The sequence below is a fragment of the Orycteropus afer genome, unplaced genomic scaffold (genome assembly GCF_000298275.1).
Source record: "Orycteropus afer afer isolate SDZICR_OR568_19922 unplaced genomic scaffold, OryAfe1.0 scaffold00024, whole genome shotgun sequence".
In the NCBI taxonomy this organism is placed as follows: domain Eukaryota; kingdom Metazoa; phylum Chordata; class Mammalia; order Tubulidentata; family Orycteropodidae; genus Orycteropus; species Orycteropus afer.
The window spans coordinates 18,270,205-18,282,513 of record NW_006921611.1 but is presented as its reverse complement, the minus strand read 5'-3'; the positions used below and the strand labels follow the sequence as shown (position 1 = coordinate 18,282,513).

General features: G+C 50.3%; 1 protein-coding gene and 1 non-coding gene across 2 annotated transcripts; one reads left to right on the top strand and one right to left on the bottom strand.

The window, feature by feature from the left end:
• Nucleotides 1–717: 717 nt before the first annotated feature.
• Nucleotides 718–7,853, top strand: LZTS1 (leucine zipper tumor suppressor 1). The gene is made up of 3 exons (XM_007935052.2): nucleotides 718–1,059; nucleotides 2,915–3,718; nucleotides 7,179–7,853. Exons 1-3 carry the CDS (start codon nucleotides 718–720, stop codon nucleotides 7,851–7,853), a joined length of 1,821 nt encoding a protein of 606 aa, XP_007933243.2.
• On the bottom strand, nucleotides 1,911–1,983 carry TRNAR-UCU. Its single transcript has one exon. It is a non-coding gene; the product is annotated as a tRNA-Arg (tRNA).
• Nucleotides 7,854–12,309: the final 4,456 nt, after the last annotated feature.

The window sequence follows — 12,309 nt, the reverse complement described above, 5'->3', positions numbered from 1 at the left end:
AATACCTTTCCACAGTGCCACCGGAGTTCCTTATAGCACATACATCACTTGATATATCCATTGCGATTGAGTTGATTGTGACTCATGGTGATTCTGACTCATGGTATGTCAAGAGTAGAAATGTACTTCATAGGGTTTTCAACGTCTGTGATCTTCCAGAAGCAGATTACCAAGGCTTTCTTCCTTGGTGCCACGGGTAGAGTCAAACTGTTAATCATTTGGTTAGTAGCTGAGTGCAAACCATTTGCGCCACTCAGAGAGTCACTTGATATAGTGTACATTTATTTCTTGTGGTCTGGCCACACTGAACAGAATCTCCACAGTGCCAGGATTGTAACTGTTTTGTTGACTACTGTATCCCCACTGCTTTGAATAGAGCTTTGCTGAAGTATGCTGTCAGTAAATGTTTGCTGAATTGGTGGAGAAAAGAAGAATGAATGGAAGACCCAATAGCAGAAACAGGGCTGGGCTTGTAACATATATTGCTCTATTGCCCAGATCTGGCAGTCAGAATTGGTTACCATTGAGGACTTCTCAGAGACTGGCCACATCCCAGATTGACTTCTGCCTTGTGTCTTCTTCCAGGTCTACAGTCTCTGAGGCTCTAGGAGGATTTTGCTATGACTGCAGTTCCCTCTCAGAGTCAGGTCTACCCCTTGCTGCCACAACCACGTTACATCCCCTCCCTGTCCTGCCTGTCCTTGGTTCCAAGTCACCATGGGCAGTGTCAGTAGCCTCATCTCCGGCCATGGATTCCACAGCAAGCACTGTCGGGCTTCCCAGTACAAGCTGCGCAAGTCCTCCCACCTCAAAAAGCTCAATCGATATTCAGATGGGCTGCTGAGATTCGGCTTTTCCCAGGAATCAACTCATGGCAAGTCCAGCTCCAAAATGGGCAAGAGTGAAGACTTTTTCTACATCAAGGTCAGCCAGAAGGCCCGGGGCTCCCACCGCCCAGATTATACTGCCCTGTCCAGTGGAGACATGGGCCAAGCTGGGGTGGATTTTGGCTTGTCTACCCCACCCAAGCTTATGCCCTTCTCGAGTCAGGTGGAAATGGTAAGTGAGGGTCTGTGGGGAAGGTAGGAAGAGTTGGAGAGGCAGGAGAAATCAAAATGGAGGTGGAGGGCATGGGTGTGGGGATGATCTTTGAAACATTTAAATCTCTGAATAGTCAAGGGCAGGGGTGGTGGCATCATACTGCAGTAATCAAAAGCTGGATGAGGGATTGGAGCACTACCCAGTCCCCTAAACCAGTAGTCTTAGCTAGCCCTTTAGCACAGAGTAAATGGGGTAAAACCTTCCTGATATCTACTGGGATGTAACTTTGGGTTGTAAAAGTACAAAAGTATTGTTCAAGCCTGTGAGAAGAGGAAATTTTATATTGTCTCTATGAGTAGATGGGAGCTTTGGTAGCACAGTGCCTAAGGCACTTGACTGCTAACCAGAAGGCTGGTGGTTCAAACCCACCAGCCACTCCTCAGAAGGAAGGTTGGGCAATCCTACTTCCGTAGTGATACTGCCTTGGAAACCCAAGGAGGGGTCGCTATGAGTCGGGGCCGACTCGACAGCACGTAACAACAACATACGAGTAGATGGAGAGTACATTGGGAGAGTTGGTAGCTCACAGCCAACTCTGCACACCCTATGGTTGTTATTACCTGCCATCAGATTGGCTCCCAAATCATGGGACCCCATGCACAATGGAATGAAATGCTGCCCGGTCCTATGCTATCCCCATTACCAGTTGGGGCTTGGACTGTTGTGATCCATAGGGTTTTCACTGGCTGTTTTTCCGAAGTAGATCACCAGGCCCTTCTTCCTAGGCTGGAAGCTCCATTGTAACCTGTTCAGCATCGTAGCAACATGAAAGCTGTTTCTACTGACAGAAGGGTGGTGACTGTGCATGAAGTACCCTGGCTAGGAATCGAACCCAGGTCTCTTGCCTAGAAGGCAAGAATTCTACCACTGAACCACCATTACTCATTTGTCTTTTCCTCATTTGCTGTTCTGGTGGTATAGTAAACTCCTCAGTCCATCCTGGCCCGGAAGTGGCTTTTGCTAGATAAGGGCTATGAGTTTGGTATTACCGTTGACTTAGCAGAGATGAGAACAAATTTTTTAAACACTCAGAAATTCAGCCCTTTGTGCAGCTCAGCCACTCATGGTCCTACCAGTGGCACTGGAAACAATTTTCCTATTTGATTCTCCCTCGTCTCCCTACCTGTTGGGGGTGGGGATGGGGATGAATTCATGGCTTTGATATATTAGGAAAATGGCCTTTCATGTTTGAAAAGAATTTTAAGGTTTGCAAAATTAAGTGCTTTGCAAACTGCAAAGTGTTCTGCCAATGAAAATTAATAAGATTTTTTAAAAAAGAATTTTCACTTCAAGTGATCCCTCAGGCCCTATGAGAGGCTAGGGCTAGTATTCTTGCCCCAGCTTAATGGCAGGGCAGTGAAGGTGAAGAAAGGGGATCCACCTGAGCAAGCACATCAGACTCTTCCAGACTAGACCTGGGCTTCCAAATTCCAGCTTAATGCCCTTAATCTTATACCATACAGAGACCCAGAGCCAAAGCCTAGGCCCGAGTATCTCAGCTGACGAACCCCATAATTGTGTTTATCTCAGGAGGTCTAGAACAAGCTGGTGATAAGTTGGTATTTCATAGAACAAAGTGCCTACGTGATCATTAAGGCAGTATCAAGGATTTGCTCCTTAGAGAGATTCATCCCATTTGGCTGCATTAGAGAAATTGATGAGATCTATGGCCACTGACCAAGAAGGGGATTGGATGCACTGGAATGTGCTCACTGTGGGTCACAGAGGTCAGCACACAAACCTTGTGGAGGGGTAGAGATGGGATGAGTGCTAAAGGGAGACACCAGGGTCAATGTGTTCTCTTTCCTCCCAGGGCTCAGAGAAAGGTGTTGTGCGACCCACTGCATTCAAGCCCATGCTGCCCCGGTCAGGAGCCCTCCTCCACTCCTCCCCTGATAGTGGCAGCCACCAGCTGCACCCTGCCCCCCCAGATAAGCCCAAGGAGCAGGAGCTGAAGCCCAGCCTGTGTTCCGGGGCGCTGTCCGACTCTGGCCGGAACTCCATGTCTAGTCTGCCCACACACAGCACTACCAGCAGCTACCAGCTGGACCCGCTGGTCACCCCTGTGGGACCCACCAGCCGTTTTGGAGGCTCAGCCCATAATATCACACAGGGCATCATTCTCCAGGACAGCAACATGATGAGCCTGAAGGCTCTGTCTTTCTCTGATGGGGGTAGCAAGCTGGCCCACCCGGGCAAGGCGGACAAGGGTGCCTCATGCGTCCGCTCTCCCATCTCCACGGATGAGTGCACCATCCAAGAGCTTGAGCAGAAGCTGCTGGAGAGGGAGGGTGAGCTCCAGAAGCTACAGCACAGCTTTGAGGAGAAGGAGCTGGCCTCTAGCCAGGCCTATGACGAGCGGCAGCGGCGCTGCAAAGAGGAGCTGGAGGGCCTGGAGCAGAAGTGCAGCAGCAAGTTGAAGCAGGCCTCACAGAAGAGCCAGCGCACACAACAGGTACTGCACCTCCAAGTGTTACAGCTCCAGCAAGAAAAGCGGCAGCTCCGGCAGGAGCTTGAGAGCCTCATGAAAGAGCAGGACCTGTTGGAGACCAAGCTGAGGTCCTATGAGAGGGAGAAGACCAACTTTGCCCCTGCACTGGAGGAGACCCAGTGGGAGGTGAGGCCTGCACAATGGTGGCGGGCTTGTGGGGGTCAGGTGTTTGGTGCTAGTCCTCCATTCTCACCTCTAGGTTTTTGCCAGTAATGCGTGAACACAAACTGCCCAGGCAGACTGGGCTAAAGGGCCAGCTTCATGACCCAAAGAAAGAACTCTCTAGTAAGTCATGTCAGGGGATGCATTTAGTCCTGAGATCAGAATGAGGCCTTCTGTTGTCTCCTCACCATCACCCTTGTAGCCCTCAGAATTGAATTTACTAACCGATTCATTGGCTAGGAAGTTGTAGCAGATAAAACCAAGGCCTGGCCAAGCTGTCCAAGGACCAGCCTTACTTCATCTGCTTTCAAAAGACTCAGAAGAAGCACACATGATGCCTGAGTTCATGCAGGGCCAAGAGCCCAAGAGACAGGATAGAATTTTTATATTGTTTTTGAGGGAAGTGACTCTGCTACTGGGAAGAATGACCCCATTAATGGCAAGTCTCAGTGATGGAACTGGCCACTCCTTGTAGAAATCAGTGAAACTTTCTGTTTGATGGGCCAACGTTGAAATATGGAAGAGGAAGAAAAGAGTACACACACACACACACACACATACACATACCAGTAGACACAGGAGCTCTGGTGGTGTAGTTCAAACCCACCAGCCACTCCTCAGAAGGAAGATTAGGCAATCTACTTCTGTAGAGATGCTACCTCGGAAACCCAAGGAGGGGTCGCTGTGAGTCAGATTTGACTCAACAGCAGTGAGGTAAGGAATGAGGCATTCAGATAATGAAATCAGGTCCACTGGTGGTAATGTGAATGATTGAGATGTAGACCCTGAATTGAGGAGGCAGGGCTGAGGGAGAACCAGCATAACCCATACCCCCTGCTCATAGGAAAGAAGCTTTTCTCACCTGGAGGTTCCTGGAGATTTTGTGGCTAGAAAGGTAGGAGCCTGTGCATGGCAGCTCTGTTTTGTACCCCATTCAAGATTCTTACCCTGAGAAGGGAATCAGGGGGCCATTGTGTCCAGCCCTCTACCTCAGGGCTGGGTAGACCAGAAACATGGAGTCATGGTCCACCCTTGAGCACAGCAGTCCTGTTTGCACTAGAGCTTCCTGTGCTTGTCCTGGGAGTTAGGGTGACTGACATTTTAAGGAGCAGAGAGTAAAACGACTGTTTGTAAAGAAGAGGTGGATGAGGGGACTGGACCAGTAAGGAAGGGAGAATCCTTTTCTGTTTTGCCAGGTCTCCCAAAGAGAAAAGTTCATTCGCCATGGAGCAGTGTGTTTCCTCTTTCCCACTGATGTTGGCACAGGGACCCGACCCTAGCCGTGGTTTCTCAGCCAAGGCTCAGGGGCACATTGAGGCCTCTTAGAGAAATACCTAGTGCTGAGCTCTGGTGTTGGAGTGGTTAAGGCATTTGGCTGCTGACCAAAAGGTCGGGTGTTTGAACCCACCAGTGGTTCTGTGGAAGAAAGATGCGGCAGTCTGCTTCCATACAGATTTACAGCATTGGAAACCCTGTGGGGGTTGCTGTGAGTCAGAATTGACTCAATTGCAATGGTGTGTGTGTGTGTGTTTTTTTTTGGGGGGTGGGAGTTGTTAGGCATCCATCTTTGTTTGTACTTTCTGAAGCCAAGCTGGACATTGCTGTGACATTTTTCCCAGATTATCCAGTCAGGCAACATAGTAATTTATGACACATAAGCATATTATTATTAACATGTTTACAATAATAAATAATAATTTATAGAGTGTTTATTAAGTGCCATGCCCTAGGTCCTCTCCTCTAATCCTTCCAACAATCCTGTGAAGTAGGTACTGTTACTAATCTTCAGTTTATAATGAAAGAAACAGCCACAGAGAGTTTATGCTAACAGATGGTGACTTGCTTGTGGTCACTACATATTAAGTATCAGAGCTACAATTTGATCACAGTGGTGTGGTTTACATTTCTGATCACCACTCTGTATTGCCACCATACTAGTGCATCCAAGGTCACTGGACTCCTAAGTGGTAGAGCTATGATTCAGACCCAGGCGGTCTGCTTCAGAGTCTATGCCTCAGCCGTGCCTCAGTACTGCTCCCTATGTGGAATGAATACAGCTTGGATGTGGGAAAGCATTCCTGGTGTATAAGTAAGCCTTGTGGGTGAAGCTGAATCTGTGCAGTGTTCCAGAGACAGTTCCTGAGAGAAAGGGGGAGTTTCTCACATGAGAGGACAAGTGAAGGTGCCTTCCAGTATTGTTTCTAGGATCCATTCTGGAGTGGCCCAGGCTCTGGTCTTCATTCTGGCTGTTCTGTGGGATACCAGTAACCTCTCTTTAGACTCAGCCTGCCCGACTGGCCTTGGTCGTCTTTTGAGTCGCCCAAGACCCTAAATGGCCAAGGCCCAGAGTAGTTCTGATGGAGCACTTTGGTTTGCATCACTGCTCTTTACCGAAGTTTGATGAGGTACAGGAGTAGAAACAATGGAAGCATAAGGTGGGTGACCAAACCAAACCAAACCAGACCCACTGCCATTGAGTTAACTCCAACTCATAGTGACTCCATAGGATAAAGAAGAACTGTCCCATAGGGTTTCCAAGGCTGTGAATCTTTATCGAAGCAGACTGCCTCACCTTTCCTCCTGTGGAGTGGCTGGTAGGTTTGAACCATTGACCTTTTGGTTAGCAGCTGAATGTGTTAAGCACTACACCACCAGAGCTCTTTAAGGCAGATGAAGGATATAATAATCCATCATTCAGCATATCTTTATTGGTCACTGTCTCTGAGCCAGGCATGGTGCTTTAGTCACTGGGGACACAATAGTGAAGACACCATTATAGTCTTTACCCAGTAGGGAGACCTGGGTGTGTATAGGGAGTCAGGGTGAGGTCAAGGGGTAGGCCATAAACATGGATGCTAGAAATCAGACAGACACTGAAATCAAGACCATTTGTTGTTAATGTGGATGATGGAACTACAAGCAGTGGACACATTGGGCCAGTGCTTCTTGATTTATACATAGTCTTGGGTTTGGATACAGATTGAGAATTAGACCCTGAATCGGGGTTGAACCAGGCCTGTGGATGGACCATGTTGGACTAGAGAATAAAAGGCACCTTTAAAGGGCTTTGACCTTCATGTCTGGAGCCCTACTGGCACATTGGTTAAGCACTTGACTGCTAACAAAAAGGTCAGTGGTTCAAACCCTAGCTGCTCTGTAGGAGAAGGATATGGCAGTCTGCTTCCATAAAGAGATATAGCCTTGGAAATCCTATGGGACAGTTCTACTTTGTCCTGTGGGGTCATTATGAGTTGGAATGGAGTGTCAGTTGGTTTGGTTTTTTGGTTTGACCTTCATGTATTAGGGGTACTCTTAACTAAAGTACCATTTTATTCTCTTAAGCAGTTAAGATGCTACCTCCCCTAAGATAAGGACACTCACCTCTTGGCACCCTTTCTTTTCTCCTGACCCTCACCCTTGGCAGGTGTGCCAGAAGTCAGGTGAGATCTCGCTCCTGAAGCAGCAGCTGAAGGAGTCCCAGACGGAGGTCAATGCCAAGGCCAGTGAAATCCTCAATCTGAAGGCACAGTTGAAGGATGCTCGGGGCAAGCTGGAGGGCATGGAGCTCAAGACACAGGACCTGGAGAGCGCTCTGCGTACCAAAAGCCTGGAGCTGGAGGTCTGTGAGAATGAGCTACAGCGCAAGAAGAATGAGTCCGAGCTGCTGCGCGAGAAGGTGAACCTGCTGGAGCAGGAGCTGCAGGAGCTGCGAGCCCAGGCAGCCCTGCAGCGGGAGGCGGCTCCCCTGCGGGGCCTGGGTGCTGGGCTGGGGGCCGGGGCCACTTTCTCTGAGGACATCCCTGCTCTGCAGCGGGAGTTGGAGCGGCTGCGGGCTGAGCTGAAGGAGGAACGGCAAGGCCATGACCAGCTGTCCTCGGGCTTCCAGCACGAGCGGCTGGTGTGGAAGGAGGAGAAGGAGAAGGTGATTCAGTATCAGAAGCAGCTACAGCAGAGCTACCTGGCCATGTACCAGCGTAACCAGCGCCTGGAGAAGGCACTGCAGCAGCTGGCCCGCGGAGAGGGTGCAGGAGAGCCTTTTGAGATTGATCTTGAAGGGGCTGACATCCCCTATGAGGACATCATAGCCACTGAGATCTGAGGGGTGCCTGGGAAGAGGGCTGGGGACCTGGCATTGGGAGCAAGGGTGCTGAGCCTGTTAGGGGAGGCTTCCCCTCCCAGTTTCCCTGCTCAGCAGCCACTGGGACACAGATGTAGAGCCTGGAGTGGGAGGGCAGGGTTGTGAGATGGCCATTCTTCCCTTCCCAATGTCCAAATGCTCACCAACCCTGTAGAATGCAGCCGAGATGAGCTCTGACTCCCCTGGCTTTCCCAAGAGATGGGGCAAAGGCATCTCCATCCTTTGGTTAAGGGCTCCCCCAACCAAGGCCTTGAGCTGATGCTGCCATGAGCCATTGGAAACATAGACAGCCTCTCCTAGGGAAGTTGGTGACTATGTGACCCCAGAGGCTGTGTGACCCCAGGACAGAAGCTCCCTTTTGTCTCTCTTTCCACACTCTTTTTTTCCCCCTGGATACCTTGGGATGCCTTGGGAATAGAAAGAAGCCATTTCTGACCAGAAGAAGCCTTGGAATCTGAGTCCACCATAACCTGAGCTGTTTTCCTCTGACTGCAGATGTAGAGAGGTGGGAGTAGGATGTGCAGAGCCTGGCTTGGCAATATCAGAGCTGCCTCCACCCCAGCAAGCCACAGAGAGAGGTGAGAGCTGGGGCAGCCCAGGAGTGTTGAGACTTGGCAAGACCCAGAGGAGGTCAAAGGGAGAAGCTGAGTAGTGAGGATCATGGCAGGTACTGGCCAGACCCTGGGCTCCATCATCCTGCCTGCTTGACCTGGCTGAAGATGAGCAGCCTTAGGATAGCTGGTGAGTTTTTCCCTCATAGACCATTCTTCTTAAAGCCATAGGGATGAGGTCCTGGAATGGGTGCTGGGAAGGAAGATTGAAGGCAGCCTGATGCAAGGAGGGTCAGGTATTCTGGTGGTTCCAGGAAGAAGAGAGCCTTCTCATCTTTCCTGATTGGGCTCCAGGTAGGATTTCCCTGCCTAGTCCATGGTTGGCCAGTAGATACTCTGGATCCTTCCCCTCCAAGGATCCACCCTTTGCTTTTCCATCCAAAACCAACAAAAACCAAACCTGTTGCTGTTGAGGTGATTCAGACTCATGGTGACTCCATATGTTATGGTACAGTACAGTTACTACATAGGGTTTTCTTGGCTATAGTCTATACAGAAGCAGATTGCCAAGTCTTTCTCCTACAGTGCTGCTGAGTGGTTTGAACCACCAGCCTTTCAGTTAGCAGCCAAGCCTAACCATTTGTGTCACCCAAAGACCTTGCTTACCAGTCAGTGTAACCCACACCCACTAAAATGGTGCATATATGATCTGGGCATTTTCCACCTTTGCCTGTGGCCCTCTGGGCCTGGTTTCTGCACAGCATCTTCAGTGCTAACTCAAATAAGCCTTTTACATGTTATGAGGGGGTGTCCAATGTGCAGGTGGGCAGGAGCTCCAGGCTGGTGGAAGAAGGGGTATGCAAACAGCCTTATTAAGAGCCCAGGGCCACAGCTGTCCTCTCTTATTTGTGTGAGTCTAGAGAGCTTTGGCCTTTTGCAGGGGGAGGGCTCAGTGCCTGGGGGCACCCACCTTTCTCTCCTGAAAGGTGCAGAGCTGGGGGAGGCGAGAAAAAGTGGAGTTTCTCAGTTGCTTAGTACAGGGAATTTTCATTTTTCTTGTCTCTTCAGAAACAAGCAGATCTAGCAGGCAGCAGGCTGTTCCCTGTTCTATTTTTGACTCTAGGCACAGCTGCTATTCTTAAGACACCAGCCCTTGCTGGATTCCTGGGCCTCCTGCCTGTCTGCTGAGAGGACTGGCTGAGGTAGATGGGCTGGGGATGGGAAAATCTGGGTCCGTCATAGTCCCAGGCCACTCTCCATTTCTACCTCCCTGGCCCTGGCCCTTTCTCAGAGACTCCAGCATGAGGTGGGGCTCAGGTCTCCTTGCCCACAGTCCCTTTGCAGCTTCTTCCCTGAATGTGTCCTAGGGCTGGCTGCCTGCCTGCTTTCTGGTTCTTAGAGTTGAGCTGTGCCTGGTCTGTGCCCTCACATGACAGAGGAGGTTTTCTGGAATTTCAAGTCATTCATTGCTCTTAGTCACAGGCTAGATTTAAACTTGGAATTGGCAGCCCAAAAGCTCCCTCCCAGCACCCCCCATTGTGTTCACCCCAGCCCCTAATTTCCTCCATTTCACACCAGCCTGTGCCTTGTTTGCGTCCTTCTTCCCAGTGACATTGCCCCAAAGGGATAAAGGAGTTGGCAGTCCCCTGCCCAGATGCGAGATCCCTAGGGAGGAGCTGCCAGAGGCCCAGCTTTCAGCCCTCAAGGCCTGATCTCAGAAGAGGTGGGTGCTCAGACTAGGAAGGGCTGCTTCTGCACAAAGTCTGCCTCTGCATGATGAGCCCACATCCTCCACCCAGGGGAGCATTGCCTTCCCGAAGCCGCTCATACGTGCTGGCCACACCTGGCCTATAATGTGAGGTGGCACATGCTCTCTTGGGCTGCACCAGCCCAAGACCGCAGGATGGCTTGTGTGGCCCAGGGTGGTCCAGAGTGCACAGTAGCCTGTAACATAGTGACCTCACCTCCATGTCGTTTTTATTCCCTTCCCTGTGGAAAAGTTTTTCACTGTTCTTGGACCTTTCCAAACCCAGCCTCTCCTGGGACCGTCAGGCCTGTGCAGGCCTCAGAATGGGCATGGACTCAGGCTGGTGAGGGCTCCTTGCCTTCCCTTTGAGCATGCCTGCTTCTGTTGGCATGCTCACCACTCTGTCTGATGGGTTGCTCTGTTCCCTAAAGAAAGCCTGGCCAGAAAATGATCCCTCTTTCTGCAAAGACAAAGCACCATGTCACCATGAGGACTGGGCCTGCGCCTTGGAAATGGGATGATCCAGACTCTCAGGGGCCCACACAGTGCATCTCTCTTCAGGAGGCTGTGTTCTTCAAGCAAGGAGCTTGATGTTCATGGGCACTGAGCTCATGCAGGAGCTGGGGGCTGTCTCGCCTGGGTTCAGTGGGGTTTGCCGCACCTGCCTCTCAGGTACTTGCTGAGGCTTTGGGCCCAGCTGGGCCTCCTGTATCAGCCATGTCTTGGGGAGGGTTGCCCAAAGGATAAACCAGGCTGAGCTGTTCGGGAAGCAATGTGTGAGTGAGGGAGTCCTCGGGGGCCCTGAGCTCTCCTAAGCCAGCCCTGCCAGCTCAGAAGCTGTGTCGTCGGGCAACAAGAGCCTCCTGTCTTGGCTTCTTCTGCCGTTGGTCTGTGCGGCATCCTCAGGCAAAGCTGGAAGCCCCAGCAAAGGCTGGCTTCGGATGGACTGGCATTTGGAAGAATATGTACATAGATATTTTCTCTTTATTGTTTTTTATTGTTGTTTGCTTTGCTTTGCTTTTGCAAGCTTAATTTTATTTTTGATGCTGCTTTCTGGCCATGTAAACTATTTCTGGTAATTTTATGTTTTTATTTATGAATAAAGAATGCCGTTTCTCATGCTCTCTGAAGCATCTTTGCCTGCCCCTGCCTTCCTCAGTCTCCTTACTGTAGGGTGGTGGCTCCTTGGGGCCTCTACATCTTGAATGAAAAAGGTTATGTACATGTCTGCCAGCAAAGAGGGTATGGACAGGCCTGGATGAACTTGGTATAGTGTAGTGAGAAATGAGTGGGCTTTGGTGTCAGACAGACTTAAACCTGGTCCTGGCCACTCACAACCGTAGTGGCCTTGTCCATAAAGTTGGTCTTGGGCTGACGTGGAGGAACAGGAAAAGGAAACCAAAGCAGAAGCGTCGTCTTCAAAAAGAATTTCCCTCCCCTTGCCTCTCCTGCCTTACTCTAACAGCTACCTACCTCACTAGCCAGAAACTTGGTCTGTTGTGTATGGCCTCTTTGGCAAGAGACCAGAAGGCTGTTTGTTGCCACTACCCCAGGGTCTCCTAGCTGGGAAGGTGTGGTCACCACCCCAACCATCTGTCCAGCCTCCTCCGTGCCAATCTGCCTTGTTCACCATCAACAAATACTCCTTATTACCCCTGGCTCAGATCTGACAACCCAAGGGCTCCTACTCAGATGGCAAGATACAGAGGGACGAATAAAGAGAGGATTAACAATGCAGGGCAGCCATGGGGCACATAAAGGGTAGAGGACAAGGCCTGTGAAGTGGAAAAGACCAGTATGTGCTGTGGTATGTGTGTGGGACGGACAGGCAGGAGAGGGCCTTGGGGAGAAGGGTGGTGTCTTAGTTTCCTAGTGTTGCTGTAACAAATACCCCAAGTGGCTGGCTTTAAAAACAAACTTCTTTTTCCACAGTTCTGGAGGCCCCAGACCAGGGTCTCGGCTGTGTTGATCCCTTGTCAGTAGCTCTGGGCATTCCTTGTTTCCTTAGGTTATAAGTGATCTTCACACAGTGTGTTTCTCTTCCTCCATGTGTGTCTCTGTGTCTTTTATGATCTTTTTATAACTCAGAAAAGATTAAGTTTAGGGTCCACCCTAAATT